The 26,726-nt window shown below is 55.5% G+C and overlaps 2 protein-coding genes across 2 annotated transcripts; both read left to right on the plus strand.

Moving 5' to 3' along the window:
* The first annotated feature begins 3,420 nt into the window (after window positions 1-3,420).
* On the plus strand, window positions 3,421-6,184 carry DUSP2 (dual specificity phosphatase 2). Its single transcript, XM_070380175.1, has 4 exons — window positions 3,421-4,038; window positions 4,153-4,274; window positions 4,947-5,166; window positions 5,298-6,184. Exons 1-4 carry the CDS (start codon window positions 3,651-3,653, stop codon window positions 5,510-5,512), a joined length of 945 nt encoding a protein of 314 aa, XP_070236276.1. The 5' UTR covers window positions 3,421-3,650; the 3' UTR covers window positions 5,513-6,184.
* Window positions 6,185-10,361: 4,177 nt separating this feature from the next.
* ASTL (astacin like metalloendopeptidase) lies at window positions 10,362-26,052 on the plus strand. Its single transcript, XM_005891629.2, has 9 exons — window positions 10,362-10,468; window positions 11,411-11,536; window positions 13,559-13,620; window positions 14,993-15,083; window positions 16,073-16,190; window positions 16,932-17,113; window positions 19,978-20,059; window positions 20,149-20,303; window positions 24,309-26,052. The coding sequence occupies exons 1-9, from the start codon at window positions 10,417-10,419 to the stop codon at window positions 24,578-24,580; spliced, it is 1,140 nt and encodes a 379-aa protein (XP_005891691.2). The 5' UTR covers window positions 10,362-10,416; the 3' UTR covers window positions 24,581-26,052.
* The last annotated feature ends 674 nt before the right edge of the window (window positions 26,053-26,726 follow it).

The following is a 26,726-nucleotide window of genomic DNA, read 5'->3' on the forward strand; positions in this document are numbered from 1 at the left end:
TAGCCCCAAACTCCCAATCCATCCCTCCTCCTTCCCCGTCCCCCTTGGCAACCACAAGCCTGTTCTCTAGGAGACTTTCTTCTTGATGCATCCATAGCGTCCAGTGCCAGGACACATGCATGGGGACAGATGCCAGTCCCCTCAGCCACCTGCGGGCCACTTCTGAGTCTGCCTTGCTGAGGGCTGGCTGCCTGCAGGGACTTTTTCCTCAATGGCCCCTCCCTGCCCTCCCCACTGCACTAGACAGGGCCATCTTCGCAGAGCGCGGAGCCACTGTCCTCGTCCGGCAGGAGCCTGTGGGGGTGGCCCCCACGCCACTCAGGCAGGGGCCTGGCACCGGAAGCCTGACGTCACCGTGACTCACAGGCTCGCTCTGGTGCGCTGGGGGTGGCTGTCACTTGTCACTCTCACCTTCATACCTGCCCTGGCCTAAGGGTTGTAGTCACACCATTCATTTCTTCCTCTCTCCCCAGGGGCACCAACTGGGGGTGTGGGTTTGGCAGGACGAAGGAAAACAACACCACCACAAAACGCCACAACACAACGCAGACACAGGGCTTTGGGCGCCCCTGGAAGGGAAGCCTCTCTGCATAGGAGGGTGGGGGCGGGGGAGCTAGGTCGATGTGCTGGCCTGGGCAGATGGGGAACCCCAAAGGCAGGAGGCTAGTGACACATAAAGAGCCACCAAAATAGATGGTTACAAACAAGAATGACACAGGATCATCACTTGTTCCAGTTGGGGATTTTAATAAAAGAAAAGCTGAGTCCCAAACCTCCTTGATAGTGTCTGCTCTGTAACAGCCAGGCCAGGAAAACAAACCCCCCAAAACCTCTGGGTATGGCACCCACCATAACCCCCATCCCTGGCCCCTGCTGTCCCCTTACCACCTAGTGGAGAGGGCTGGGGCCTTCCCTCCAGGACCTGTAGTCTGTGCGGGGCCAGTGTGGCTGAGACCCCTCTTCACACTGTTCTCCACCTACGCGTCCAGAGCCCCGCCTCCTCTCTGCCAGGCATGGTGGTCCTTGAGGGGGTGGCAGATGGGGGAGAGCCATCCCAGGGCCATGACTCACCCAGGGTGGGGGGATCTTTAGTCAGAGCAGAAGTGAGGGTGGGACGTGGGTTCCATCCTCTTCCTGATCTCTTCCCACCCTGAGCTCGGGCTGTCACCCCTATGGGGGTGGGGGTTTCCCTAGTTTGGGAATAGAAGAAAGGGGCCAAGGTGAGCCCTTCCTTCGTGGCTAAGTCAGGCCTACTTGAGTCTGTGTCCCAGAGCTGAAAAGGGGACAGCCCCAAAGACAGAGGGTGTAGTCACCTCGGGCAGAAGTCACTGGTTCTAACCAGAGGGCTGGGCAGGGCCCCGCAAAGCTTCACCAACAGGCTCCCATCCCCAAGCCCACATGGGGCCTCCCGGCATGGCTGGCGCCCTGGCGGGGAGGATGCTCAGCCCAGCACAGGAGTCCTGGAGCCCCTATGTGGCTGGGCTGAATTTCACTTCTGAGCCAGAACCCCAGCTGGCCAATCCTGTCGGCTTCTTCCCCTGGAGCTGGAAGTCCGTGGCTCCCAGCAGAGCAGGTGACGCCAGCCCATGGGTCAGCAAGATGGGACCTGAATATCCCTCTGTGTGCTCTGTAATTTGCCCCCGGAGTCAACCATTAAGTCATTCACCAGGCTGATGCCAAGGATAAGCGCCCGTATCAGCTGCTGGGATCTGTGGCCCAGACTCCTTGGCTCTGTTGTGGGCTTTGCCATCTCAGCCTCCAGACTGGCCTGGGAGGGAGGGATGGAGAACTGAGGGTGTCCGGGCCATGGCACAGCCTCAGAGCCTTCGGACCAGTGTGGGTGAGCAGTTGGTCTATTATAAGCTCCCATCTTACAGGTGGGAACACTGAGGCCTGAGAAGGTGACCTGCCCCAGGAATCTTTGGAGTCCTTGAGGCTCTGCTCCGCTGCATCCCCCTGCCTCGCAGCACACAAGCTACTGGTTCTGTCTCCAGCATTGCAGAACACATGTGATGAATGCACAGACACATCAACACATCACTGGGAAGAGTTGAGTTAACCAGCCAAGTGGAGGGCTTGGGGAGCCGCAACGGGGCCTGGCAGTAGTCCTCCAAGACAGTTTAGACGTAGGGGTCTCCAGCAGGATTGGAAGGCTCTTACACAGGCCCTGAGTGGGAGCCTGGTGAGTGGGTTCTGAAATCCCACACAGCTGGGGTGGGGGTGGGGGCAGCTCCCACTCCAGAGCACTGTCCCCACACACTTGAATGTCTCTGCTTCTGCGGAGTTCAGCTGCCAACATTGCTGGCCCCAGTCCAGGGGCCCAGACCCCCACGCACACCTGGGGCTCACCACATCCGCCCGAGGGCTGGCAGATGAGGTGGGGGTGGGCAGGATGTGGACTAAAGGGCTCCCCAGTCTTACTGCTTGTGGCCCCGCTCAAGTCCAGTGCTGGGTCCCTGCTGCCGGCCTCTGGAGGGCTCTGACGGGGAGTGATGGGGCGGGGGAGGCAGATTCAGGTAGCTCTTCTCCCTCTTCCCCTTGGAGAAGCTCGTGAAATTCCCACAAGGCCCAGGGACAGCCCAGCAGCGTCAGCTGAGTTCCCCTTCAGGGCCCGTCTGCGACTTGGGGAAGTGCTTCACCCTGGGCCCTGGGGTTTCCCTGAGTTCCACGGGAGAAAACCTCACTCCACTAATAACTGGAGGGTCATCACAGGTCCCCTGCCCGCCCCACGCCACAGCTCAGGGGTCCTCCTCAGGCCAGTGCTCTGGGTCTTGGGCTCAGAGGATGACCTTCTGGCCTCGCTTGGCCTCTGAGCAGCAGCAGTGCCGGTCTCAGCCATGAAATGGGTGGGGGTATGGGGGCGGGGTATAAAGCTCCTCCTGCACAGGGTCTCGATGAAGAAGAGAAACGGCACAACAAAGCGTGGGTCCCCAGCCACCAAGGAAAGCACCCTCGGTAACAGCGTGCCTAATGCCTCAGAGTGACCCCATGGACTGCAGCCCGCCAGGCTCCTCTGTCCATACCGTTTTCCAGGCAAGAATACTAGGGTGGGTGCCATTTCCTTCTCCAGGGGATCTTCCCGACCCAGGGACTGAACCCGTGTCTCTTGTGTCTCCTGCATTGCAGGTGGCTTCTATACCCGCTGACTTTTTCTACAAAAAGTCAGTTTTTGTAGTAACAGATTCCTAGGAGTGGGGAGGCTCTGGGAAGGAAAGGGACAGGGAAATGGGAGAGGAAGCCAGTCAAGGGGCATCAAGGCCCAGAGTGAGGTCGAGGGGTGGGAGCTCTCAGAAAGAGCCCTGGGGCGCCAAGGTGGGAGGGGGTATTTGGGCAAACACCTTCCCTGCGGAGCTGGTCCCCGGCTTCCTCTACCAGCGCATCCCTCCCCCGAGCCTGCCCCAGTCCTGGCCCGCCCCGCCTGCGCACCGCGTGAGACCGCGGGGGCGGCACCGGCGCCTTCCTGCTTTGCCCTTGTTTGGCGACCCGGGAGGCCGGCCCACGGCTACTTAAACCACGGCGCTGGAGAGGGTGCCAGAACAGACGGCTGGGGCAGTGCGGCCGCCGCGAGAGCCCGGGGAGCGCGCGCAGGGAGAGGGGGAAGGAGAGGAAGAGGAACGGGAAGAGGGGAAAGGAGGCTACCAAGGGCCAACATGGGGCTGGAGGCGGCGCGAGAGCTGGACTGCGCGGCGCTGGGCGCGCTGCTGCGGGAGCCTCGGGAGGCTGAGCGCACGCTGGTGCTCGACTGCCGTCCCTTCCTGGCCTTCTGCCGCCGCCACGTGCGCGCCGCGCGCCCTGTCCCCTGGAACGCGCTGCTGCGCCGCCGCGCGCGGGGCCCGCCCGCCGCCGCCCTCGCCTGCCTGCTGCCGGACCGCGCACTACGGGCGCGCCTGGCCCGCGGGGAGCTGGCGCGGGCCGTGGTGCTGGACGAGGGCAGCGCCTCGGTGGCGGACCTCCCGCCTGACGGCCCGGCCCACGCGCTGCTCGCCGCGCTCCTGCACGAGACCCGCGCGGGACCCACCGCCGTGTGCTTCCTGCCAGGTGAGCGCCGGCCTGCCGGCCCACATCCCCCGCTCGCGTCCCCTGCCCGCGGACGTCGGGTGTCCGACCCCAGGCAGGCCTTTCCGGCTAACCGTGTCTTGGTCCTCCCTGCAGGAGGCTTCGATCGCTTTAAAGCCTGCTGCCCCGATCTGTGCTCTGAGTCCCCGGTCCCCGCGATGACGCCTGACAACAACGACAACAGCCGATTGGACTCCAGGGCTCCCTCTTATGACCAGGTGAGTTGAGATAAGGGCTCGTGGTCAGTGTCCCGCCCACCCCACGGTGCAGGGTAGTCTGCCATTTCTGGACGCAGGAGTGTGCCCATGTCCACAGTCACCTTGTCACCATGTCCACACACAGTCACCAGTGTGTGTATGTCTTTGGCCTCAAATGTCCACGTCCACAGTCCCATAGGGTATGTGTGTGTGTGTGTGTGTGTGTGTGTGTGTATGTATGTGTGTGTATGTCTTTGGTCTCAAATGTCCATGTCCACAGTCCGTCCCATAGGGGCTGTGTGTGTGTGTATATGTATGTATGTGTGTGTGTATGTCTTTGGTCTCAAATGTCCATGTCCACAGTCTGTCCCGTAGGGGCTGTGTGTGTGTGTGTGTGTGTGTGTGTGTCTGCTCTCAAATGGTACCACAATTGTGGTGTGCCTGGCAGGGGTTGCTGGTGTGCACCACTGTGAGTCTGTGTATGTCCTGTGAGCAGTGTAACTGGGGGGTTTGGGGGGAAGAGTGTATCTGTGGGTGTGTATCTCTGTGTTCTGAGTCTGATCCCTGACCAGTGATCCCTAGCTAAGAGCTCCTCTGGCCCAGGCCAGTCTGCCCTGTCTCTGTCCACCCGGAAGGCTTGAAGCCCTGTGGGTCAGGGCTGAGACCTCACCAGCGTCCCTCTTTCCTGCCCAGGGCGGCCCCGTGGAGATCTTGCCCTACCTGTACCTGGGCAGCTGCAGCCACTCGTCAGACCTGCAGGGGCTCCGGGCTTGCGGCATCACCGCCGTGCTCAACGTCTCGGCCAGCTGCCCCAACCACTTTGAGGGCCTCCTGCGCTACAAGAGCATCCCTGTGGAGGACAATCAGATGGTGGAGATCAGTGCCTGGTTCCCAGAGGCCATTGGCTTCATTGGTAAGAGGCGGGCCACAGCCCTGGGGCCTGTCGGGGCTTCAGGGGAGGAGGCAGGGCACCTGTCGCCTTCTCTGCCCACCTTTCCGTCATCGTCTGACCTCGCTTCTCCCCTCTCCCCATTTCCCTTGTAGACTCAGTGAAGAACAGTGGGGGTCGCGTGCTGGTGCACTGCCAGGCGGGCATCTCGCGCTCCGCCACCATCTGCCTGGCGTACCTGATACAGAGTCGCCGCGTGCGGCTGGATGAGGCCTTTGACTTTGTGAAGCAACGCCGGGGAGTCATTTCCCCCAACTTCAGTTTCATGGGGCAGCTGCTGCAGTTTGAGACTCAGGTGCTCTGTCACTGAGGCCGGGCCCCACCATGCTGACTCCACTGGGGTGGAGGTGCGCAAAGCTGTCTGATTCCTGGGGACAGCTGGGGCCCCAGTTCCCCACTGTGCCTTCCATCTCAGGGACAGCTGCCCCTTTGGAGTTTGAGAAGCCTCCAGGTGGGGGCGCTGGAAACACAGGGATGCTGGACTTTCTCACCTGGTGCTCGTCTGCTAGAGGGTTGAGGGCCAGCCCTCATCCTCATCCTGGAAGGAGATTGGAGGGCGTGTCTGCCTCCCTCCTCCCCTGTCCTCTGGCAGAAACTAACTGGACTCTACACCCTCGACTCCCACTGGTCCCACCACCCCGTTGGAGCTCTTGGCAGCCTGAGGGCTTTAAGGAACAAGCTGTGACAACCAGGGCCCCTTTCTAGGGGGTGGCCCACCCCGGGGCCTGGAGCCTGAGCCCTGTGCCGGGGCTCAGGGAAGTGACGCCGATGCTGTGTCTGAACTTCTTGCTTGCGTGTGTGCGCAGGAGCGTTTCACGCCTGTGTTGGCGCTGGAAAGTTATTTGTGTTCAACTGACATTTAACACTCCCTCCTCCACTTCCTCCCAGCCCTGTGGGCAGCGGGGAGGTTGGGGGGGTTTGGAAACTTAGCACTTTATATTTATACGGAACATTGAGGATGTGTCAATAAAATATTGTTTTGTTTAAGAAACAACTTAAGCGTCTGGTCTCAAGTCAACGCCTGGGGAAGTGTTCAAAGCTGTTTATTAGGCAGACCTCATCTTCCGTTGTGTGGCTGAGTCTGGGAAATGGAAGGAGGAAGGTGCAGGGGTGACCTCACCTCCCAGCCTGGTCCTCCCCCTGTTGGTGCTCTTTTCCAGGCAGAGCCGAAAGCGGGGATTTCTGGAAGGCTGGCTCCAGCCTTATTCCAGTTATCAGCGTTGATCTTGGGAGAAGACTGTGTACTATTGAGAGCTGGACCCAGCCTTGCCCTGGTCACACTTCCTCCCTGAAGCGTGTGTGTGTGTGCGTGTGTGTGGCGAGTCGCCTCAGTTGTGTCCAGCCCCGTGGACTGCAGCCAGGCAGGCGCCTCCGTCCGTGGGATTCTCCAGGCAAGAATACTGGAGTGGGTGGCCGTGCCCTCCTCCAGGGGATCTTCCTGGCCCAGGGATGGAACCACGCCTCTTGTGTCTCCTGCATTGGGAGGTGGTTCCTTTTACTACTAGTGCCACCTGGGGAGCCCTGGTTGTGACATGCGAGATCTTAAGTTGCAGCATGTGAACTCACAGTTGTGGCATGATGGAACCCGGGCCCCCTGCATTGGGATCGCGGAGTCTTAGCCTCTGGGCCACCAGGGAAGCCCCTCAGCTCTTATTCCACATCCTTGGGCTGGGTCTCCCGGCCTCAGAATGCCTGTAGTGACCGGGGCTCATTCCTGTCCCCAGAAAGCATGTGGCCTGATGTCTGGGGGGAGGACAGGTGGCCTGGGGTGGGCTTCGCTGCTCTTCACACCGGCCAGCTAGCATGTCTTCACTGAGCATGAGTTATGTGCCCAGAGTGGACTGCATGTCTGGGGAGACATGCGACCTGGGCCCAGCCAGCAGCAGAGGGTGCTGGAAAGGGGGTGCCGTGATTTTCCAAAGAGCAGGGGTACTGAGGCCCTGGGGGACAGCTCAGTGAGCAGCCGTGCTGAGTCAGCCTCCACGCTGATCCTCGTAGGCCTCAGAGTGTCATCTGGCTAACTCTATTTTGTCCTTCCAAACTCGGCATAGGGCCACCTCTGCAGTATGCTGGGTCTTACTGCGGGCGTTCTGACTGTCCGGCAGGATACACCGGAGGGCAGTGTAGTTTGACAGTTAAGGGCCCGATGTGGCTTACCTCTCTGGAGTTTAGTTTCCTGGTCTGTAAAATGGGGCTTTGTCATGGGCCCCCGCTGAGTAGGGTGGTACTGAGAATTAGTGAGTCAATTCAAGTAAAGGCTTAGCTCAGCACCTGTACACAGTAGGTGCTCAGGAAATGTTAGCTTCTGAAGACCCGGGAAGGGAAGGTGTTCAGGTGTGTAGTTGTGCGCCTCAGCCAGCCTGGATGCTCGGGAGGGCAGGGCCTGTGGTCTGCTCAGCCCTGTGCTCAGACGGAAGGAACACCGCCCCACCTACCGCACCCCCAACCTGCCGTGCCCCTCCCCCACCCCCGTGGGCCCCCTCCCCCCGGGCACTGTGCCCTCTGCTCTAGGGGTGGGGGAGCTGCTCTCCAGTGAAGACTGAGCAGAGCTAGGGGTTGTTCTCAGGGATTTTGCAGGCCCTGAGTGGGTCTGTTTGGTTCTGTCTACACAACCCCCACACCCAGCTCGGGGTGGATGGGGGGCCATCTGGGGCAGTAGGACAGGGGACTGAGGCCCCTGCTTACCCCGCCGTCACCCAGCTCCATCCCACCTCTCTCCACCTCACCCCCCAACCCCCTCCACCCTCCCTTCCCTGTTCTTAAGTCTGCCTTTCAAGCAAACTGCATTTCTTTCCCTTCTTTTCTTTTTTTTGAAGGGACTTTGCAGATAAGGATCTTTTAGAAAATATTTATTATTTTTGGCTGTGCTGAGTCTTCTTGCTGTGCAGGCTTTTTTTCCGCTGCAGCAAGTGGGGGTCTCCCTAGTTGCGGTGTGCAGGCTTCTCACTGTGGTGGCTTCTCTTGCTGAAGAGCACAGGCTCGAGGGTGAGCAGGCTCCAGTAGCTGCGGCACGTGGGCTCGTAGTTGGGGCTCCCAGGCTCTGGAGCACAGGTTTAGTTGCTCAGCAGCAAGTGGGATCTTCCCGGACCAGGGATCAAACGCGAGTCTCCTGCAGGCAGATTCTTTACCAAGCCATCGGAGAAGCCGCTCCATTCTTTCCTTTTCCTTCTTTTCTCCCTCCCTTCCTTTCTTTAATTTGTGAAAAAATTTTCAATCGTGGTAAAAATATGTAACAAAATGTGCCATCTTTACTATTTTTAAGTGTGCACTTTGTTAAGAGTGTTCATTCACATTATTATGAAACAGATGTCCTGAACTTTTTCGTCTTGCAAAACTGAAACGTTGTACGCATTAAACAATTCCCCATTCCCTGCTCCTTCAGCCCGTGACAACTACCGTCCCACCATCTGCCTCTGATTCCTCTAGAAACACCCTGTAAGTGAACCATACACCGTTTGTCCTGTTGTGATCAGCTTATTTCACTTAGCACAATGCCCTCAAGGCAAGCTGCATTTTCTTAAACTACTCATCTGTTTCTCTTCTGGTTATGGTTATTTTACCAAGCATTCATCTGAAGCGGTCAGCTCCATCCCTACACTGCTAACCACGGACAGAGGAGCCTGGTGGACTGCAGTCCTTAGGGTCGCACAGAGTCAGACATGACTGAAGCATCCCATGGACACACAAATGTTAACACCCTGCCTGGGCAGTTGGGGTGCCTGTCTTCATCATGTTCTCTCCATGATTTCTTTTTAAAGGTTTTTTTTGATGTGGACCATTTTTAAAGCCTTTCCTGAATTTGTTACAAAACTGCTTCTGTTTTATGTTTTATTTCTTTGGACAGGAGGCATGTGAGATCTTAGTTCCTTGACCAGGGCTTGAACCCATTGGAAGATGACGTCTTAAGCACTGGACTGCCACAGAAGTCCCTCTGCCCATAATTCTGACTCCTACTTTTTGAGAAGCGCTGGATTCCAGGCAGGGCAGGATGCCGAGCCACCTGGCTCTGTCATTCCGTTTACTGGGCGTTGGTGGGGAGGATGTCCCCAAACCCTTCACCTCCAGGATTTAAATCCAGGCTGTCCCTTGGTGAGCAAGCTCTGAGGATGGGGCTTCTGAGAGGCCAGGGGGGTATGGAGGAGGGGAATATGGGGAAGGAGCTTTAGTTCTTGAACCCATGAAATGGGGATAAACGCTGATATTGCAAGACTATTGCGAGGGTGACAGGAAGCGTCCTTGTGAGGGCCTAGCTATCCAGAAGTTCCACTTTTCCACAAATTAGGCTCCTCTGGGGGCGCTGTCAACCCCCGTGTTCATTTCTCCCTGGTTTTGTGCTTGTTTACTCTTCTGCACGTCTATGGGATTTCCCAGGCAAGAATACTGGAGAGGGTTGCTGTCTCCTTCTCCAGGGGATCTTCCCAACTCAGGGACCAAACCCGGGTCTCTTGAATTGGCAGGCGGGTTCTTTACAGTCTGAGCCACCAGAGAAGCCCGTATACCATAATAAAAGCTTATAAAAACGTAGTGATTCTTCCTCCTTCCACAGTCAGACTGGGGGTGCCTCAGGATCTCAGGTAGTGCTCCCCACGTCTGAGCACAGGGCAGGGGCAGGAAAGGGATTTGCGCAGACTGGAGGGTGAAGCTCCGCCCTGCGCTGGCTGCCTCCCACCTTTCTGCAGTGTTTCTCTGCCCCCTGGTGGTGGGAGGGAACCTGAGAAGAGGTACACCCCCAGGGGGAGGCCAAAGGCTGCCTCGTGCCCGCTTCTTCCAGGGGTCCCCGGCCTTTCTGGCACCAGAGACCTGTTTCGTGGAAGACAACTTTCCCATGGGTGGGGGTGGGAGGGCAGTTTCGGGATGATTCGAGCACGTTACATTCATTGCGCACTTCATTATTAGCCCGTCAGCACCACCTCAGGTCGTCGGGCATCAGAGCCCAGAGGCTGGGGACCCCTGCTGGCCCGCTTAGCCAGGCCAGGGTCCGGAAGGTGCGGGCCTGGGCTGGGAGGGGCAGTGCAGGTAGGAGAGGGCAGGGCTGCAGCTGGGAGCTGTTGGGCTGGGCTCCAGGTGGAACTGGCTGGGGAGGGCCTGCAGGTGGGGGCTGGCGAAGATGCTATTTAAGGAAGGCGGTGGTCCTGTCTGCGATTAGGCTGTTTCATCTCGCAGGAATCGGTGCTCTTGCTAGCTGAGGGGCCACGGGGGCCCACTGCGGGGAGCATGAGCATGGAAGGTCTCTGGCCATGGGTCCTGATTCTGGTCTGTCTGCCTGGTAAGTGGGTTGCCTCACTCTCCTACCCCCCTCACTTTGGCTCCAGCCTGTGGAGCCCATGTGGGGAATGACCAGAGGGCATAGCTGCAGCTTGCAGGGATGTAAGTTGACCAGCATGGCTCGGAGAATGGGCTTCCAGGGATGCTCCTAGAAGTCAGCTCGCAGGGGTCCCAGGAGGACCTCCCGAGGATGCTGGGGGTGGAAGGCCTGCCTCGCAGGAGATAGCAGGACTGACGCCTCCAGACATTCATGCCCTGCCCTCCGCGCCAGGCTTGCCTGGCCCGCTTCCCGAGGCCTGGGCTGAGGAGGGGGCTGGGGGGTCTGAAGCTCAGCCACACCGTGGCCTCAGTGTTGGAGCCTGAGGCTGCCCCCTGCTCCCTCCTTTTCCCTCCCTCCCCTGCCTCATACTTGCCCAGACACCTGGAGCCCAGGGTTGCCTTTTGAAGCCCTGTCTTGGTCTTCCTAGTGGGTTGCCATTTCCTCCTCCAGGGGGTCTTCCTGGCTCAGGGATGGAACTCAAGTCTCCCGCATTGCAGGTGGATTCTTTACTGTCTGGGCTTCTCTAGTGGCTCAGGCAGTAAAGAATCTGCCCACAGTATGGGAGGCCCAGGTTTGACTCCTGGGCGAGGAAGATCCCCTGGAGAAGGGAATGGCAACCCACGCCAGTATTCTTGCCTGGAGAATCCCATGGACATGTAGCCTGGCGGGCTACAGTCCGTGAGATCACAAAGAGTTGGACACGACTCAGCGTCTAACACTTGTCCCCCTAGGGAAGTTCCTTCTGCAAGGTTGTCCAGGCCTCAGGGCCAGGTGGGCTCCCAGGACTCCTCCTGGAGGGCTGCCTGAAGGGCCTGGGTCCTGAGGCCTGACAGCCCACTCCCCTCACCCCACGTGCTCTTGTCCTGCGTAACCATTGTGCGTACGTACCTGCGTCTGGGCCAGGCTTCATCGTAGGAGCACCCTCAGCCTCTCACTGCGCTGGAGCCTGTGAGACCAGATTCTCAGAAGACCTCACCCCTGAGGAGACCCAGACATCTTGGGACAAGGACATCCCTGCAATAAACCAAGGTGAGGACACTGTCTTCTCGTGGGGTGAGGAGTATGAAGTTGTCCATGTAGCCTATGAAAACCATGCTGAACACTCAGATGAGTAGAAAATGCTGCGAGGAGATGTGCCAGCTTGCTAAGGGGGCCATGGTGAGCAGTAGTTCATGGGAAACTTCTTAAGTCTATTTTTCTGTGTCTTCTCTACTGGGGTGTTACTTTTACAAGAAGGGGGAAAAGCAGAGGTTTTAAAATATGGTGAGCCCCTTCCCTGGTGGCTCAGATGGTAAAGAATCCACCTGCAATGCAGGAGACCCTGGTTCGATCCCTGGGTCAGGAAGATCCCCTGGAGAAGGGCAACCCACTCCACTATTCTTGCCTGAATACAGAAGAGCCTGGCAGGCTACAGTCCCTGGAATTGCAGAGTCGGATGTGACTGAGCAATTGACTACACACACTTGGCTTTTATCAGGCCGAGTCTGATGTGAGTGGAATTATTAGCGGCTGTTAGGAAACATGCCTTCCACCTGGTGTGGGATGACCTGCAGGTGTGAGGCGCTGTGGGTCTCAGGAAGTGCGAGTCTCAGGCCTTCCTGCCTGGGGAAGTGGAAAAAGAAATAAAGATGGGGATTTCAGAGCACAGTGGAGGGGCAGGAGGGAGAGCTTGTCCTGGAGCTATGAACCTGCTGGGTGTGGCTCGCCCCCTCCTGCTCTGTGAGACGCTGGAGCAGGGTGGCTCACCACCTTGGGGTCACTAATTGGAGCTGGCCAACTCCAGGTCAGCCTGAGGCTGTGCTGGCACTGTTTTTCAGCGGCTGTGGAGGACACTCTGCTAGGGCTGCTGGTGGCCCGAGGACTCCTGAGCCTGTGAGCCTAGCCTAGTGACAGTCGGGAGGCCCTTTGCCGGGAGGCACACCCCCTCCCCAGCTGCTGGGGATGCTGCTGCTCAGACCTGTTGTAGCCCGAGGCCCTCGTCCAGGGATGCCGGGGAAAGTGCTTCCTTCCTCCCTTGCCTAGGGCGGCCCTCCCACAGGGGCATGCACAGGCACGTGTCAAGGCGGGATAAGTCTTGGGGTCCGAAGGTCCTGTGAGGTCAGCCTGGGTGGCCCTCCGGCTGAACCCAGCCCTCCCCTGGGTGCTCCAGCTTCAGTCACCTGCAGATGGCCCCCTGGCTCAGGCTCTGCTCTGGGGAGCCCAGCTTCTAGTATGCACAGGGCTCTGAGCAAACCCAGGGAGACAGTGAAGGACAAGGAAAGCTGGCTGCTGCAGCCCATGGGGCTGCACAGTTGGACATGACTGAGCGACTGACCAAAACAGCCTAACCTTCAGGATGCCAGGCACTCTTCTAAGACTCCTGTTGGGGCTGGTGTCCTAGAAGGGAGGCTGTGCAGGGAGGGGCTGCCCACTGTGCAGGGGGAGGTGGGGGGGTGGTGGGAGAGGAGGGTGGAGCTGTAGCCCCCCTGCCGTGATAGCGAGGGCTGGACTTTCTGGGACTTGCTGCAGTGAGGGTCCAGAGTGCTACACGGATGGGTCAGGGGTGAGTGGAGCAGGAGGGCCAGGGCGTGTGCTGGAAGCGTGGCTTGGGCTGGAGCGGAGGGTGGAGATAGCTGGAAGAAATGGCAACTTCCTGGGAGCAGAGGGTGTCAGATGCAGGAGGCAGGAGCTGGGACTGGGTTGTTGTTTTTTTTTTTTTCCCTCTTGGCTGGGCTGCATGGCATTCAGGGTCTTAGTTCCCTAACCAGGGATTGAACCCATGTCCCCTGCTGTGGAGGTGTGGAGTCCAGCCACTAAACCTCCAGAGAATTCGCTGGGACTGGATAGTGTACATGTGTGGGTCCCAGGAGAAACGTACTGTCTGAGCAGGGAAGGGTGTGATCAGGCTGAGAAGGGCTGCACATGCTTGTAGATGGGGACTCAGAGGGGCTGTGTGACTTGGTCACACAGCCTCAGGGCCCAGGGAAGGGTGGACCCTGGAGTTGCTTGGCTGGAGGTCTCTGTTGTGGGGGTGGGGGCATGCACCACACACGTGTGTCCCTTCCTTCTCAGGGCTGATTCCAGAGGAGTCCCCAGAGAGCAGCTTCCTCCTTGAGGGGGACATCCTCCGGCCGGTGAGTGTGAGCGCGCGCACACACACACACACACACACATGTAAAATAACCTCACAGCAGTGTCAGACCTGTGAGCTCATCCCTAGGCATCATGGGGGTGTGACTTGTGAGCCATCCTTCTTTGCTACTCACAGCTCTTCTTGCCAAAGTCAGCGCGAATGTTGTTAGGAATAAGCCAGCCTGGCGGAGGGTGTGACATCTGGAATGGTGGCGGCAGTCAGTCTGGGAGGGCTTCCTGCAGGAGGGGTTTTGGAATGTCAAGCCCCAGCTTGCTACCCTGGCCCGGGGAGGCGCTCAGGGAGTACTGGGACGAAGGAAGAGGCTAGCACAGGTTGGCAGAGTGGCTGGTGGGGATGTGGGGAGGTGTCTGTGGTGAACATCGTGGGCGGCAGTGATGGTCTGAGGAGGACAGAATGAGGAATAACACACAAACCATCCTGCCTAGGGATGAGGGGCGGGTCAGAAAGGAAGAAGGCTGGATGGAAATCGGGGCCTTCTTTTAGGAGGCTGGGGATGGCAGAAGGCTCTTGAATAGGACAGTGACTTGGCGAGAGCAAGACTTTGGTGCTGGTCTGATGCTGTCCACTGATGGCTCAACTTGAGTTGGGCGGGAGAGCCGAAGGCCAGCCCAGGCCAGGGCAGGGACCCCTAGGGCAGGGCAGGGCCCCTGTTCCCAGTTACCTAGTGAATGCACAGGGTAAACGCGGGATCCAGTAAAACCTTTGGTAGCCTCTGCAGGAAATATTTTGTCTGGGTTTCTCTTTTTTTAAAAAAATTAATTTATTTTTAAATGAAACAAAGATGAATATTCTTAATGATAAAAGGTACAATTCACAAAAAAGAGACATCATAAACCATTAGTTATCTTAACAAACAAAGATACATAAAGCAAAAATCAGAAGAAATATGAGGGAAAAAGAAAAATATATGATCATAGTGAGACATATTAACATTCCTGAGAATATTTTATCAAGTGCAGAAAAATTAAGATCTTGAATGATATCATTAATAATTTAAATATAATAGATTTATATTTAATTTTATTAATCATATCCTACAGAAAGTGTTTAAAATTTTGTATCTCATATGTTATTAGATGTCCACAGGACATTTAGAAAAACTGTCGAAAAGATAAGCATTCTGAATTTCATGGGTTTCTCTGCCCAATAGAGTAAGTGGCAACTTCTTTCTCTACAACAAAGGGCTGTGCTGCGCGTCACACAGCTGGCCACTGACCTCCCTGTTGCTGGCCCCTCTCTGATGAGCAGCCACCCTCACGGCGCACACCTTGAGGGCTCCTGGGGCCTGAGAGGTGGCAGCCTCGGGGCGGGAAGCTTGGCCGGCTGCTCCCTGAGCCGCACTCTCTCCTCAGAGTCCCTTCCGGCTGTTCTCGGCGACCAGCAGCAAGTGGCCTAAGAATGGCGGTGTTGTGGAGGTCCCCTTCCTGCTCTCCAGCAAATACGGTGAGTCGGCCCCAGGCCCCAGAGCCGTGGGCCTTCCTCCCTGCGCAGCCCGGCTCCTCTTCGCTTTGTTTTTCTTTAATGACATACAGCGACTTTATTTTTCATTTTTATTTATTTGTACTGGCTGTGCTGGGTCTTCGCTGCTGCACGGGCTTTCTCTGACTGCAGTGAGCAGGGGCTGCTCGTTAGCTGTGTGCACAGGCTCCTCGTTGCGGTGGCTTCTCCTGTTGCAGAGCACTGGCTCTAGGGCGAGCCGGCTCCAGCAGTTACAACTCGTGGGCTCCAGACCCCAGGCTCAGCAGTTGTGGCTCATGGGCTTGGTTGCTCTGTGGCATGTGGGGTCTTTCCAGAACAGGGATCAAACCATGTCTCCTGCATTAGCAGGAGGCTTCTTTACCACTGAGCCACCAGAGAAGTTCCCTATATGGGTTTTAATTCCCCTTTGTGCTTCCTCCACCATCACCCAAAGAATCCTTCTATCAGAAGCCCTCTGTCTCATGGGCCCCTGAGCTGGGATGCTAAAGTCCTGGAGGAGCTGATGGGGAAGCCACACCTAGGAACAGTCTGATCCATTTCAAGACCAGATGGCCCAGAAGACAGTGACCAGCCCAAGGTCACACAGCCAGGGTGCACCTGGAGCCCTGCTTTTTCCTTCCCACACCATCATGCTGCCCTTTCTTCCTATCTATATACATCCACCCCCCCATTCATCCACCCCTCTATCCATCCATCCATCCTTACTTGTTTTTGGCCATGTTGTGAGGCATGCAGGATCTTGGTTCCCTGACTAGGGGTTGAACCCATGCTCCCTGCACTGGAAACATGGAGTCTTAACCACTGGGCCACCAGGAAAGCCCCATGCTGACATTTCTTGGCGTTCTACACTGCAGAATGATCTAAAGCTCAGCTCCTTCCCCCCGTGCAGACATCTGGGGGAGAACAGTGCAGGCAGCCTGGCTGGGGCTTTAGCCGACGGGTCTCTTCCCCAGATAAGCCTAGCCGCCAAGTCATCCTGGAGGCATTTGCCGAGTTTGAACGCTTCACGTGCATCAGGTTTGTTGCCTACGATGGCCAGAGGGACTTCATTTCCATCATCCCCATGTCTGGGTAAGTGCTTCTTGGTGAGTGTGTGAGTGTGCCTATGTGTGCATGGTGAGAGCCTCAGCTGTCTTGAGTTCAGCCTGAAATTAACAAAACTGTTGTCTAAAACCTGTGTCTGGGCCTGTCCTCCCTAGTCTAGAGTCCCCCTGCCCATCTGAGTGGTCTGCTCAGCATGAGCTAGACCTACAAATACTCAGGGCAAATACTCAGGAGAGGTGGGCAAGGAGGTGCTCAATCCTTTAAAGAACCTTCCACTCCATCTCCCAGGAGACTACGTGACCTGGGGCGTGAGTGCAGGTGTCATGGGGCAGACCTGGGCTCGGATCCAGGTTCCATGGTGCAGGAGCCAGGTGACTCTGGCAAGTCCCTTAACTTCTGAGCCCCTTCTGTCTTCTCTCTGAAATGTGGGTGACGGTAATACTGCTTTCCTAGCTTGCTAGGGCCCTAAGAGAATGTGCATGAGAGCTTTGACTCGGGGCTCCCCGTGTGGAGACATTCACGTAATCAGCTGCTTCCACCATCCATGTTAACATCAGTTCTCACCAACTCCTTACAGTGCAGGCTGGAAACAGGGTTCCAGCACACCCTGTTCACAGAGGGCCAAGCAGTGGGGGGACTTGGCTACAGCCCAGGACGGGGACTCGCTCTGGGTGCTCTCTTATCCCAGGTCCTGGGAGGAGGGGCGAGGGGCCTGGGTTTGCCTATCCTCCTGGCCAATGCCCACCCAGCACTTTCATGGCCCTGCAGGTGCTTCTCGAGCATTGGCCGCAGCGGAGGGATGCAGGTGGTATCTCTAGGGCCCAGCTGTCTCCAGAGGGGCCCGGGCATCGTCCTGCATGAGCTTATGCACGTGCTGGGCTTCTGGCATGAGCACTCGCGGGCCGACCGGGACCGCTACATCCGTGTGAACTGGAATGAGATCCTCCCAGGTAAGCCAGGTCGTGCATGGTGGGGGAGGTGGAGGAGAGGTGGTCCTGCCAGAAGGTGGCAGGCATGGCCTGCGCCCAGGGAATTGCCTGGCTATTTGGGAAAGGTTGTCCATCTTCCCCATGATCTGCCTGTCTCCCATGGGGAAGGTGGGATTCCTGTTTTCCTCCAAGACATGGAGAATAACCCAGATGCTGCTGCTCTGGGCCCTGAGGCTTCAGTGCCACCCAGAGTTACCCTGAACTAGGGCATCAATTTGCCCTGTCTCGTCTCTCCTCAAAGACACTGGCAGTTACCTAAGGATGGAGTTGATGGTCTTATGACTCTTGCTCACTTATACTCAACCAGCAGCCCTGCATGCCTTAGACACTGCTCTTGAGGCTCAGGGCAGGGACTGTGCTCTGGTTGAGGAGCTGAGCCAAGACAGATATCTTAGAGGTAGTGGGCTATGTGTGTGTGCCAAGTGCCCGATGCAGGAGGTAGAGGGCAACCCTGCAGAGGCTGTGAGATGGCTGCTGATGGGCCTCTGGGATAAAGTGTAGGGGGACCAGGTCCTGAAAAGTGGCAGTGGGAAGGCTGAGGCTGGTCTGGAGAGTGGGTCACTGCACTGGATGCCAGGGAGCTGCAGCTATGTGCTGGGCAAGGTGCCGAGGATCTGACTTCAGCAGCGGTGAGGCCCTGTCCTTGGCAGAGGGGGACAGCCTGACATAGGAGGTGAGAGAGTCGAGACAATTGATTCATGAGGGAGGAGAGCAGAGGAGGTGAGTGATTTGGGTTTGAGGGTATGGAAGCAAATGAACACTTGAAAGTCTTTGTGTAAGAGGAGGGCTTCTGGTATGAGTGCCTTTGCTGCTGTTGTGGGGTTACGCTGAGGGGAGGAGGCCCAAGACAGCAGCCATCATACATGGATGCCCCCCATGCCGAGAATGGGATGGGAAAATGGGCAGCGCCTCTTAGTGGGATGGGGGATAGAGATTGAGATCAGAGATTAGTCTAGACGTGGGGAGGCCATAGTGACACCACGCTATAAAAATAGAATACAGTCCTTTCGGTGCTTATGGAGGGACTTCCCAGGAGGTCCGGTGGTTAGGATTTCGTGCTTCCATTCTAGGGAGCATGTCACTGCGCAGTGAAGACAAAAAAAAAGCTCAAGTGCCCATGGAATCCTTGTAAAGACTTATGATAGCCACAAGACCTTCAAATTTGAAAAAGTAGAGTTAATACAAACATTTTGATCATGATGTAAAAAGTAGAAGCTAGTAATAAGCGAAAAATGTTATCTATTTGAAAATTAAAATTTAGAAAACAACAAACCTTTTTTGAAGCTATGGAGTTAAAGAAATTGCAGGAATTCTTAGAGCATGAAAATTAGAACCAAGGGTTCATAGCTAAAGCAACCCACGGGGAAAATATGTAGACTGAAATACTTAGATCAACAAAGATAGAGGACAAATTCGGCATTTCAATTCAAGTTAAGCAAAAAAAGGGAATTCGTGAAGGGAAAAGCAGAAATTAATGAGTTAGAAAACAAAACAGCACTAATAAACGAAAAAGCTGTTTTTTCTTTTAACAATAAAATTAAACAGCAGCTACCCTAATGGAAAAAATTGCTAAAGAACAAGGAAAAATGAGAATGTTTGTACTTAGTTAATATGTAAAGAATAAACGGCTAAAATACACAAACCAGTAACATCAATTAACTGTGGAGGTGGGAACTCAAGGGGGATGGAGTGGGGAGCATTATGTATCTTCATATTTTCTGAGTTTTGAGTCAGATGAATATGTTGCCTACTCAAAGTTATGTTTAATAACTTAAAGGATTTTAAAAGGAAAAAGTAAGCACTCTACTGGGTAGGTATTTCCAGGCAGGGATGGGATATAAAGGTGTTAGATTACCATTTTAGTGGTGAGGAGGCTGCTGGTGACCATGGGTGAGTGTAAAGGCAGCTGGCTGGGCCTGGGGTCTTTAGGGGAGCAAAGATGGGGGTACAGCCGTTCTTTCAGAGGCTCACTGAAGGGCAGGAGAGAAGTTGAGGGAGGGAAGCTTGTTGCTCCCAGGCCTGCAGGGGCCAAGGGACAGGAAGAAGCAAGCGCTCTGGCCAATGGGAAAAGGCTGAGCTCCACACCTGGGGTTGGGGGTGGGGCAGGTGCTATTGGCTGGGGGCAGGGAGGGCAGGTGGCTTTGCTTCTGGGGGTGGGGCATACCCCCGGTGGATGGTGGGCTCACAGGTCTCCAAGCCTGGGGTGGGGAGGAGGAGCGGGGTGAGGAAGTAGGCACTGGGTCTCACTGGTAGTGGGCATCCAAGGCTCTGAGCAGCGTGGGACTTCTTGAGAGCTGGACTATATTAGTATAAAGATAGTTTCACACAGGGCGAGCCTGAGAGGAGGAGAGACGGGGGAGAGAAGTCTTAGCAGGCAATGGCGGGCCAGCCACCAAGTCCCTGTGCTTGTATTAATACATCAGCTGGCGCAGATCTGGAACCCTCCCAGGGCACCGAGGAGACGGGGATCAGAAACGGGGGTGGGGTGAGGAGATGCACTCTGGCTGTAGTTTTGGACCCCCTCAGGTGGGCTGGACGCTTCCAGGAACCCCCTGCTACCTGCCCTTCCTCCCCTGGCCCCCTTCCCCATCGCCAAGTAGGACCCCCTTAGGAGGGCTGGACACTTCCAGGAACCCCTGCCACCCCCTTCCTCCCTAGAGGGCTGGACAGTTCCAGGAACCCCCTGCCACCTTCCCTTCCTCCCCTGGCCCCATTCCCCATCGCCAAGTAGGACCCCCTTAGGTGGGCTGGACACTTCCAGGAACCCCCTGCCACCTTCCCTTCCTCCCCTGGCCCCCTTCCCCATCGCCAAGTGCTTTTTTCAGGTTTTGAAATGAACTTCATCAAATCTCGGAGCAGCAACATGCTGGTGCCCTATGACTACTCTTCAGTGATGCACTATGGGAGGTGAGGACCCCTTTTCTGGCTTTCTTTCCTCCGCACAGTCCTGCCAGCCCAGCCAGTCTGGACTCAGGCCCCTGCCTCCTGGGTTTCAGGCTCGCCTTCAGCCGGCGCGGGCTGCCCACCATCACTCCACTCTGGGCCCCCAGTGTCCACATTGGCCAGCGATGGAACCTCAGCAACTCGGACATTGCACGGGTCCTCAGGTTTTATGACTGCAGCCCAAGTGGCCACGAACCCAGTGGGAAAGGTGAGTGACAGGGAGCAGAGCGATTGGAGGAGCTGGAAGAAGGTTGAGGTGGAATTAGTGAGGGTCAAGTGCTAGGAGGTGAGTCTGTAGAGGTGAGCAGGGCAGACCAGGGGCTCACCATTCAGATGCAGAAAAAGCACTTGAAAAAAAATTAACAATCAGCTATGATTAAAAACTGTTAGCAAATAGGAATAGAGGTCACTTGCCTAACTTTAACGTACCTACAAAAAAAACAGACCAAAAATCATTTTAAATGTCAAAACATTAAGACAAGTTTTCCACTCTTGTCTCATCTATTCAACAATGTAGTAAGTCTTAGCCCTTGTGGTACAACAAAAAATGAAGTCTTGGAGGTTTGAGAAGGAAGAAAAGAGTCGCTATTCATAGATGACAATCTGCATTGAAGGAATCTACAAAAAAATTACTAGAACTAATAAGAATTTTTAAAGGTGAATACAATCAATATACAAAAGTCAGTTGTATTGTAATGCAGCATCAATTTATTAAAATACATTTTAAGCCTTTAAAAAGATGCAGCTGGCCCAGGCAGGGGTGAGAGTGCAGAATCGGGCAGTGGCTGTGCAAGGGAGAAGCAGGAGGCGTGATGAAGATCCACAGGAAAGAGAATTGAGACGGCTTCGAGTATTTTCCTTTACAGGTTATTATAACATGTTGACTATAGTTCCCTGACTATAGTACCAGGCCCGCTGATTTTTAGCTGAGCACATGGCTGGCTAGGATAAAGTCTACATTTGCCAGTCTTCCTTGCATTTGGGCATGACCAGGTGACTGCCTTCTAGCTTGTGAGATACCCATCAGTTGGCAACTGTTATTTCGTCTTGTGAAGAAACATTCTTCTGAAGTTGGTTGCCCTGGTGACCTTCTCTCATCACCATTACCTCATTAGTAATTGGGGAAATGCAAATAAAGACCACAGTACCCTTTTTTATCCCTTAAGTTGGCAGAAGTTTAGAAGTCAGATACTGCCGAATACAAATAAGATGATGAAGCGATGATGACATTCATACTCTGCTGACAGGCGTATAAATGCTGCACCATCTTGGAAAACAATTTGGCAGCTTGCAAAGCTGACGTGTGTATACCCCACGACTCAATCTACTCCTTAGTATTTTCGCACACGTGTACTCCCAACTCCAGCGGTAGGCAGTCTCCACTCTACATTCTGTGTCTGTAGGTTTGCCTACTCCGGGCATGTCGTATAAACAGAATCATACAAGACGGTCTTTTGTGATCGGCTTCTTTCACGTAGGATTCTGTTTTCAAGGTTCATCCACAGTATAGCATATCAGTACAGCCGATCCTCGAACAGTCTGAGGGTTAGTGGCGCTGACCCTCTGTCAACAGACCCTCTGACTGCCTACGGCTTCACAGTCAGTCCTCCACATCCAAGGATTCCACTGACCATGTGGTACTGTAGAACGTTTGCTGTCAGCCCTCCACATCCAAGGATTCCACTGACCGTGTGGTACTGTAGAACGTTTGCTGAGAAGTCACGCATCAGTGAGCTCATGCAGTTCAAACCTGTGTGGTTCAGGGTCAACTGTATTTCATTTTTATTGAAGGATATGCCACATCTTGTTTATCCATTATCAAAGGATCTTTGGGCCATTTCTAGTTCTACTGGGACAAACATTCATGTACAAGATTTTATGTGGACATGTATTTTCTTTTCTTTTGGATATATACGTAGGAGTAAAATTTCTGGGTTCTTTGGTAACTCCATACTTTACTGCTAAATTGTTTTCCAAATTGGCTGCACTGTTTTTCGCTTCGACCAGCAGGTATATGAAGTTTCATATGAAGCCCTTGTCACCACTTCGGGTTATAACCATGCCCAAGTGGGTGTGAAGTGGCATTTTGTTGTCGCTTTGGTTTGCGTTTCCTGAATGGCTGTGAACACCTCTTTATCTGCTTATAGGTCTTTTGTATATGTTTGGAAAAGTGTTCAAATCTTTTGCCTGTTTTTTGGTTGGGTTGTCTTTTACTGGTAAATTGTGGGAGTTCTTTGTATATTCTGAATACGTGTCCCTTATAGGATATATCATTTAGAAATATTTTCTCACATTTTATCAGTTGTTTAACTTTCTAGATGGTGTTCTTTGCATCAAAATTTCAAATGTTTATAAGCAAAGTCCAACTTACATTTTCTTTTATCACTGTGCTTTTGGTGTCATATCTAAGAAGAATTTGCCTAACTCAAGGTCATGTAGATTTAATCCAATGTATTTTGCATGTACATCAGGCCTTCCCTGGTGACTCAGATGGTAAAGAATCTGCCTGTGATATGGGAGACCTGGGTTCAATCCCTGGTTTGGAAAGGTCTTCTGGAGAAGGACATGGCAATCCACTCCAGTATACTTGCCGGAAAACGCCATGGACAGATGAGCCTGGTGGGCTACAGTCCATGGAGTGTCAAAGAGGTGGATGTGCGCTGTGCTTAATAGTTCAGTCATTTTGCATGTGATTATGCAGCTCCAGCACCATTTTGCAGACTTATTTCCTATGATATCAAATATTAGAAAGATTAAACATTAAACAATAAGAGACAATAGCAAGAGTTTTGTGGGTCACTATTTGAGAGGTTTGATTAGCTTTAAGAACAGAATTGAGAGGTGGCTAGAAGTGGTCATGGATCAATGGAAAGTGCATCAAGATAGTGGATATACAAGCAAGTTTGGGTATGGAAATAACGACCCCGTGGAGAAGGGGGAATGGATCCATGGGGCAGAAGAATATCTAGAATATTCGAGAAGGAGCTGTTCTCCTTGGGAGCAGAGGCACTTTCTTGGACCTAGTGGCAAGGAAGAAGATGGGAGCAGACTCCAGTTGGTGTGTGGTCTTGATGTGCTATGAGGGGCTTCCGTCCCAGGCATTGATGGCAAGAGTGAGGTGAGAGGTTGGGGAGAAGAGGATGTGCGGGGAGGGAAAGGTGTGGAGTGGCTGACTGGGGCACAGGAGAGGAAACCTCTGAGAGACACTCAGTGGGGGCGCGGTGGTGCTGGGCAGCTGACGGAGGTGGCCCAGGTTGGTCACTTCGTCCTCTAGGACTGGGGTGCTGTGGCAGTTCTGCCAGAGTGGGGGTGCCTGGGGATGTCTTGGGGACCCATGCCAGGTGTGGAGGGTGTTTTGGAAGCGAAGAGGCTATGGAGCAAGAAGATGGGCTTTTGGGGCTCAGCGGGGCTGGGGGGTCATGGTGCTGAGGCAAGTGGGCTGGAAGCAGAGGAGGCAGAGGTCAGAGGGTGGGCTGCTGGGGCCCAGGACTTCAGGGGGCGTGGTTTCTGCAGGTCCAGGCAGGGAGCGGCCTGGGAAATCACTGGCTGAAGCGTGTCAGCTCAGATGGGCCAGTGTTCACAGATGGAAGATACGGCCTCATTAGGAAGCAGCTGGAGAATGGGCAAGGATCAAAGCAGTGCTTAGGGGGTGTGGCTGGCCAGCCAGATAACTTGGGCCCAAAATGAAGAGTCTTAGGAAGTAGCCGGTGGCAGCCAGCTGTGGTCTGGGAGTGGCGGTGAAGGGCCAGCAGGACCCACCCCGCTGAACTCATGGGCCTGACAGTCACGTGTGTCCTGCTGACACCCTGGGTCAGGGTGTAGCTGCAAGTGTAGAAGTTCTGGAAAAGGCTTCAGATACAGGTAAGGGATGAGGTGTTGCTGTGTAGAGTGGCCCCGGGGGGGTTGTGCTGAGGGCTGCAGTGCTCGGTCAGGGGGTTGGCCATCAGCGGAGCCAGGGTATGATAGGAGGTCACTGAGGGTCCCAGTGGCTGACCGTCTGACAGTGACCTCTGGGGCCAAGTGGGGAGGGGATGGCGTGGCTCCACGCTTCTTGTCTCTCTGGGGAGTTGGGGATCAGGGTTTCGAAGGTGTTGGGCAGTGGCATGGCAGGAACATGGTGGGTTCTAGGTCTCTATGAACAGGCTGAAGGGTGCTCTGGCTCTCACACTGTCCTTCTGTGACTTTGGGACATAACCTGTCTTTCCTGCTTTAGGGCTCCAGACCCCCGGGAGTGGTAGGAGCCCCACTCCTGGCTCTAGGTCACAGCTGCAGCAGCTTCTGAAGGCACTGTTGGAGGAATCCAGGAGATCTGACCCCAGAGGCTTCGGGGCAGAAGACCAACATGCTGCTGCCAAGTCTGAAGAGAGCCTTCGTGCATGGAAGCCCTCCGCCCTGAGGAATTCCCAAGTGAAGGCCTCTGCCGACCCTGCCCCGTCAGCCCCCAGCTTCCTCCTTGAGGCCAAGGCCTGGGGCAGTCTTTCCTGACATTGCCCTGGCGCCATCCTGGCAGCACCAAATACCCCATTTCTAGAAGAAGACCAATCCACATCCGTCTAGGCTCTTCTGGGGAACCCTGCTCTGCCAGGGGCCCGTGCACCCAGAAATCACTTTATGAAGACACCCAGAGGTCAAGCCTGTGGCTTCCGTCCCCTTGGCCCCTCTGGGCAACACCTCTGCCTTCCAGCTTCTCTGGTTCCCCCGTCTGAGGCTTGGGCCCCTCTCTCTGCTCCTTCCTTCCTTGTCATGTTTCCCCAAGGGCTCCTAGGACAGAGAGACCCTCTAGGTCAGTCGGGGAGTGCTGACTCTGCTGGCTTTCATCTCCTGCCTCAGTCCCTGGGGAGGATGGGAGGTGACTTCTCGACGGCTCCAGGGACAAGGGACCTGGAGGGCTGGGCCTCCCTGAAGGCCCCGGGAGCCCCTCTGAGGTTGAGGCGCAGCCCCCCGCAGGGACTAACGAACCCTCAGGCCGCCCGTGCTCGGGACCCTGGGAGCAGCCCCTCTCCCGGTTGTCTGAGCGCTGGGAACCTGGGAATGCAGCCCTGCGCTCCAGGAGGCTTCCAGAGCCCCACTTCCTCCCTTGCCTCCCGGGGAGGTGAAGAGGTGGGGGCCCTAGGTGCAGGGAAATTTGCTGCGGGAAACTCAGCAAGAACATGAGGACCTGAAGTCAGGACTCAAGAGCTGTCACCCGCGCTGCGCTTTCTAGGAACTTTGCCTCTGCTCAGAGCCCGCGCCCCCAGACTTGGCCCGAGGAGGCCCTGGAAGGTGGGGAGGGGCTGCGGGGCCACCCTGACTGTCTTTCTTCTGCCAATCCCCACTCCTCTCCTTCAGCTGCCGGCCTCCCTGGTGAGGGCTGTTCAGGGTCCAGAAAGTCTCTAGGGACTGCAGTGAGCGACCCCGTGCAGGTCTAGGGGCCTGCTTTGGGTGGGAGGGCAGCAGGAGCCCCTGCCTGTCCCAGTGGGGCCAGGTCCCCCTGATGTCTCGGGAAAAGTAGAAATAAAGTTGGGAACTTGCTCCAGGAGTCTGGTGCTGGGCTGTGCTGACTACCTCATACCCGGTGCCTTGACCTCCCCTGACTGCCCTGGGAGGGGCCTTCTAGGCACTGAGACCCACATTTCAGAGTCAGGAACAGACTCGGGGAAGCAAACTGGTGTGCCCAAGGAAATAGGACTGAGCAGCAGGGCTGAGACGCGCCCTCTGCCGTCCTCTTCACTGTGTCGGGGGGCCTGGAGCCTCTGCCCTCAGTCTATCTGCGGCTTCAGTCTTGAGTCAAGGATTTTCTGAGACTGCGCAAGGGCCTGAGTTCAGGTGTGAATGTCAGGGAAGGACTGTGGTGTGGAGATGCTGTCCCTTGTCTTGCTTCCAGACCTGGGAGGTGGGGTGCCACAGTAGAGAAGTAGGGCTCTGGCCATGATCCTAGCAGGGTGACCGCTCCCCTGGAAGATTCCCAAGAAAAGACTTTGGGCCAACCCTAGGCTAGAGATGGTACGTGTGCCTGTTTATCAGCATGGTTGCCTCATGACCTGTGGGTCTCTGAGTAGTGAGCCAGGCCGCTGACACCAGGCTGGGATTTCCCGATGGCCACTGTGGGTCAGAGGAGGTGATGTGCTCTGCACTGCGAGACCCGCCCAGCTCGCAGAGGCTGCTGTCATGAGCCTCCATCAACAGGCGGCTTTTGATCTTGGATGCTGGGTTCTCTGTACAGGGCGGTGGGGCTGGTTGATCCTGATGCCTCACGGGGAAGACTGCTTACTCTCTTTTGGTGGTGATCAGGGACAAGGCTGTCCTTGTCCTGTCGTCCCCAAGAAGATGCCTGTCAGTAGAGTCCGGGCCCCAGGCCAGCTCTGGGCCCAGGCCTGTCCCCTGAGCCCCACACTGTCCTGATGATCCAGTCATGGTCAGGTCCCCGGAGCCCCAGCATGGAGGGTGTGACATGTGTGGGACCTGGGGCGTCAACCAGGGCCCAGGGGGCTAGCCGCCACCTCTCACGGCCTGCGACTTGTTCGCCAGTCCCCGACCACACAGCTCTGTGGGCTCATTCATCAGTCTATTCACTCACCCAACACACATCTGTTGTATTTGGGGGCCAGGCAGGCTCCGTTATAGGCACTGGGAATAATATAGGGAACAGGCA

This window comes from Bos mutus, chromosome 11 (genome assembly GCF_027580195.1).
Source record: "Bos mutus isolate GX-2022 chromosome 11, NWIPB_WYAK_1.1, whole genome shotgun sequence".
Lineage (NCBI taxonomy): Eukaryota > Metazoa > Chordata > Mammalia > Artiodactyla > Bovidae > Bos > Bos mutus.

What these genes read in the sequence shown, in the direction of transcription:
- DUSP2 (XM_070380175.1), top strand. Translation starts at nt 3,651, where the DNA reads ATGGGGCTGGAGGCGGCGCGAGAGCTGGACTGCGCGGCGCTGGGCGCG. An exon ending in CGCCGTGTGCTTCCTGCCAG is followed by an intron (nt 4,039 to 4,152) that starts GTGAGCGCCGGC and finishes TCCTCCCTGCAG; the next exon opens with GAGGCTTCGATCGCTTTAAA. An exon ending in GGGCTCCCTCTTATGACCAG is followed by an intron (nt 4,275 to 4,946) that starts GTGAGTTGAGAT and finishes TTTCCTGCCCAG; the next exon opens with GGCGGCCCCGTGGAGATCTT.
- ASTL (XM_005891629.2), top strand. Translation starts at nt 10,417, where the DNA reads ATGAGCATGGAAGGTCTCTGGCCATGGGTCCTGATTCTGGTCTGTCTG. An exon ending in CCTGCTCTCCAGCAAATACG is followed by an intron (nt 15,084 to 16,072) that starts GTGAGTCGGCCC and finishes TCTCTTCCCCAG; the next exon opens with ATAAGCCTAGCCGCCAAGTC. An exon ending in CCACGAACCCAGTGGGAAAG is followed by an intron (nt 20,304 to 24,308) that starts GTGAGTGACAGG and finishes TTCCTGCTTTAG; the next exon opens with GGCTCCAGACCCCCGGGAGT.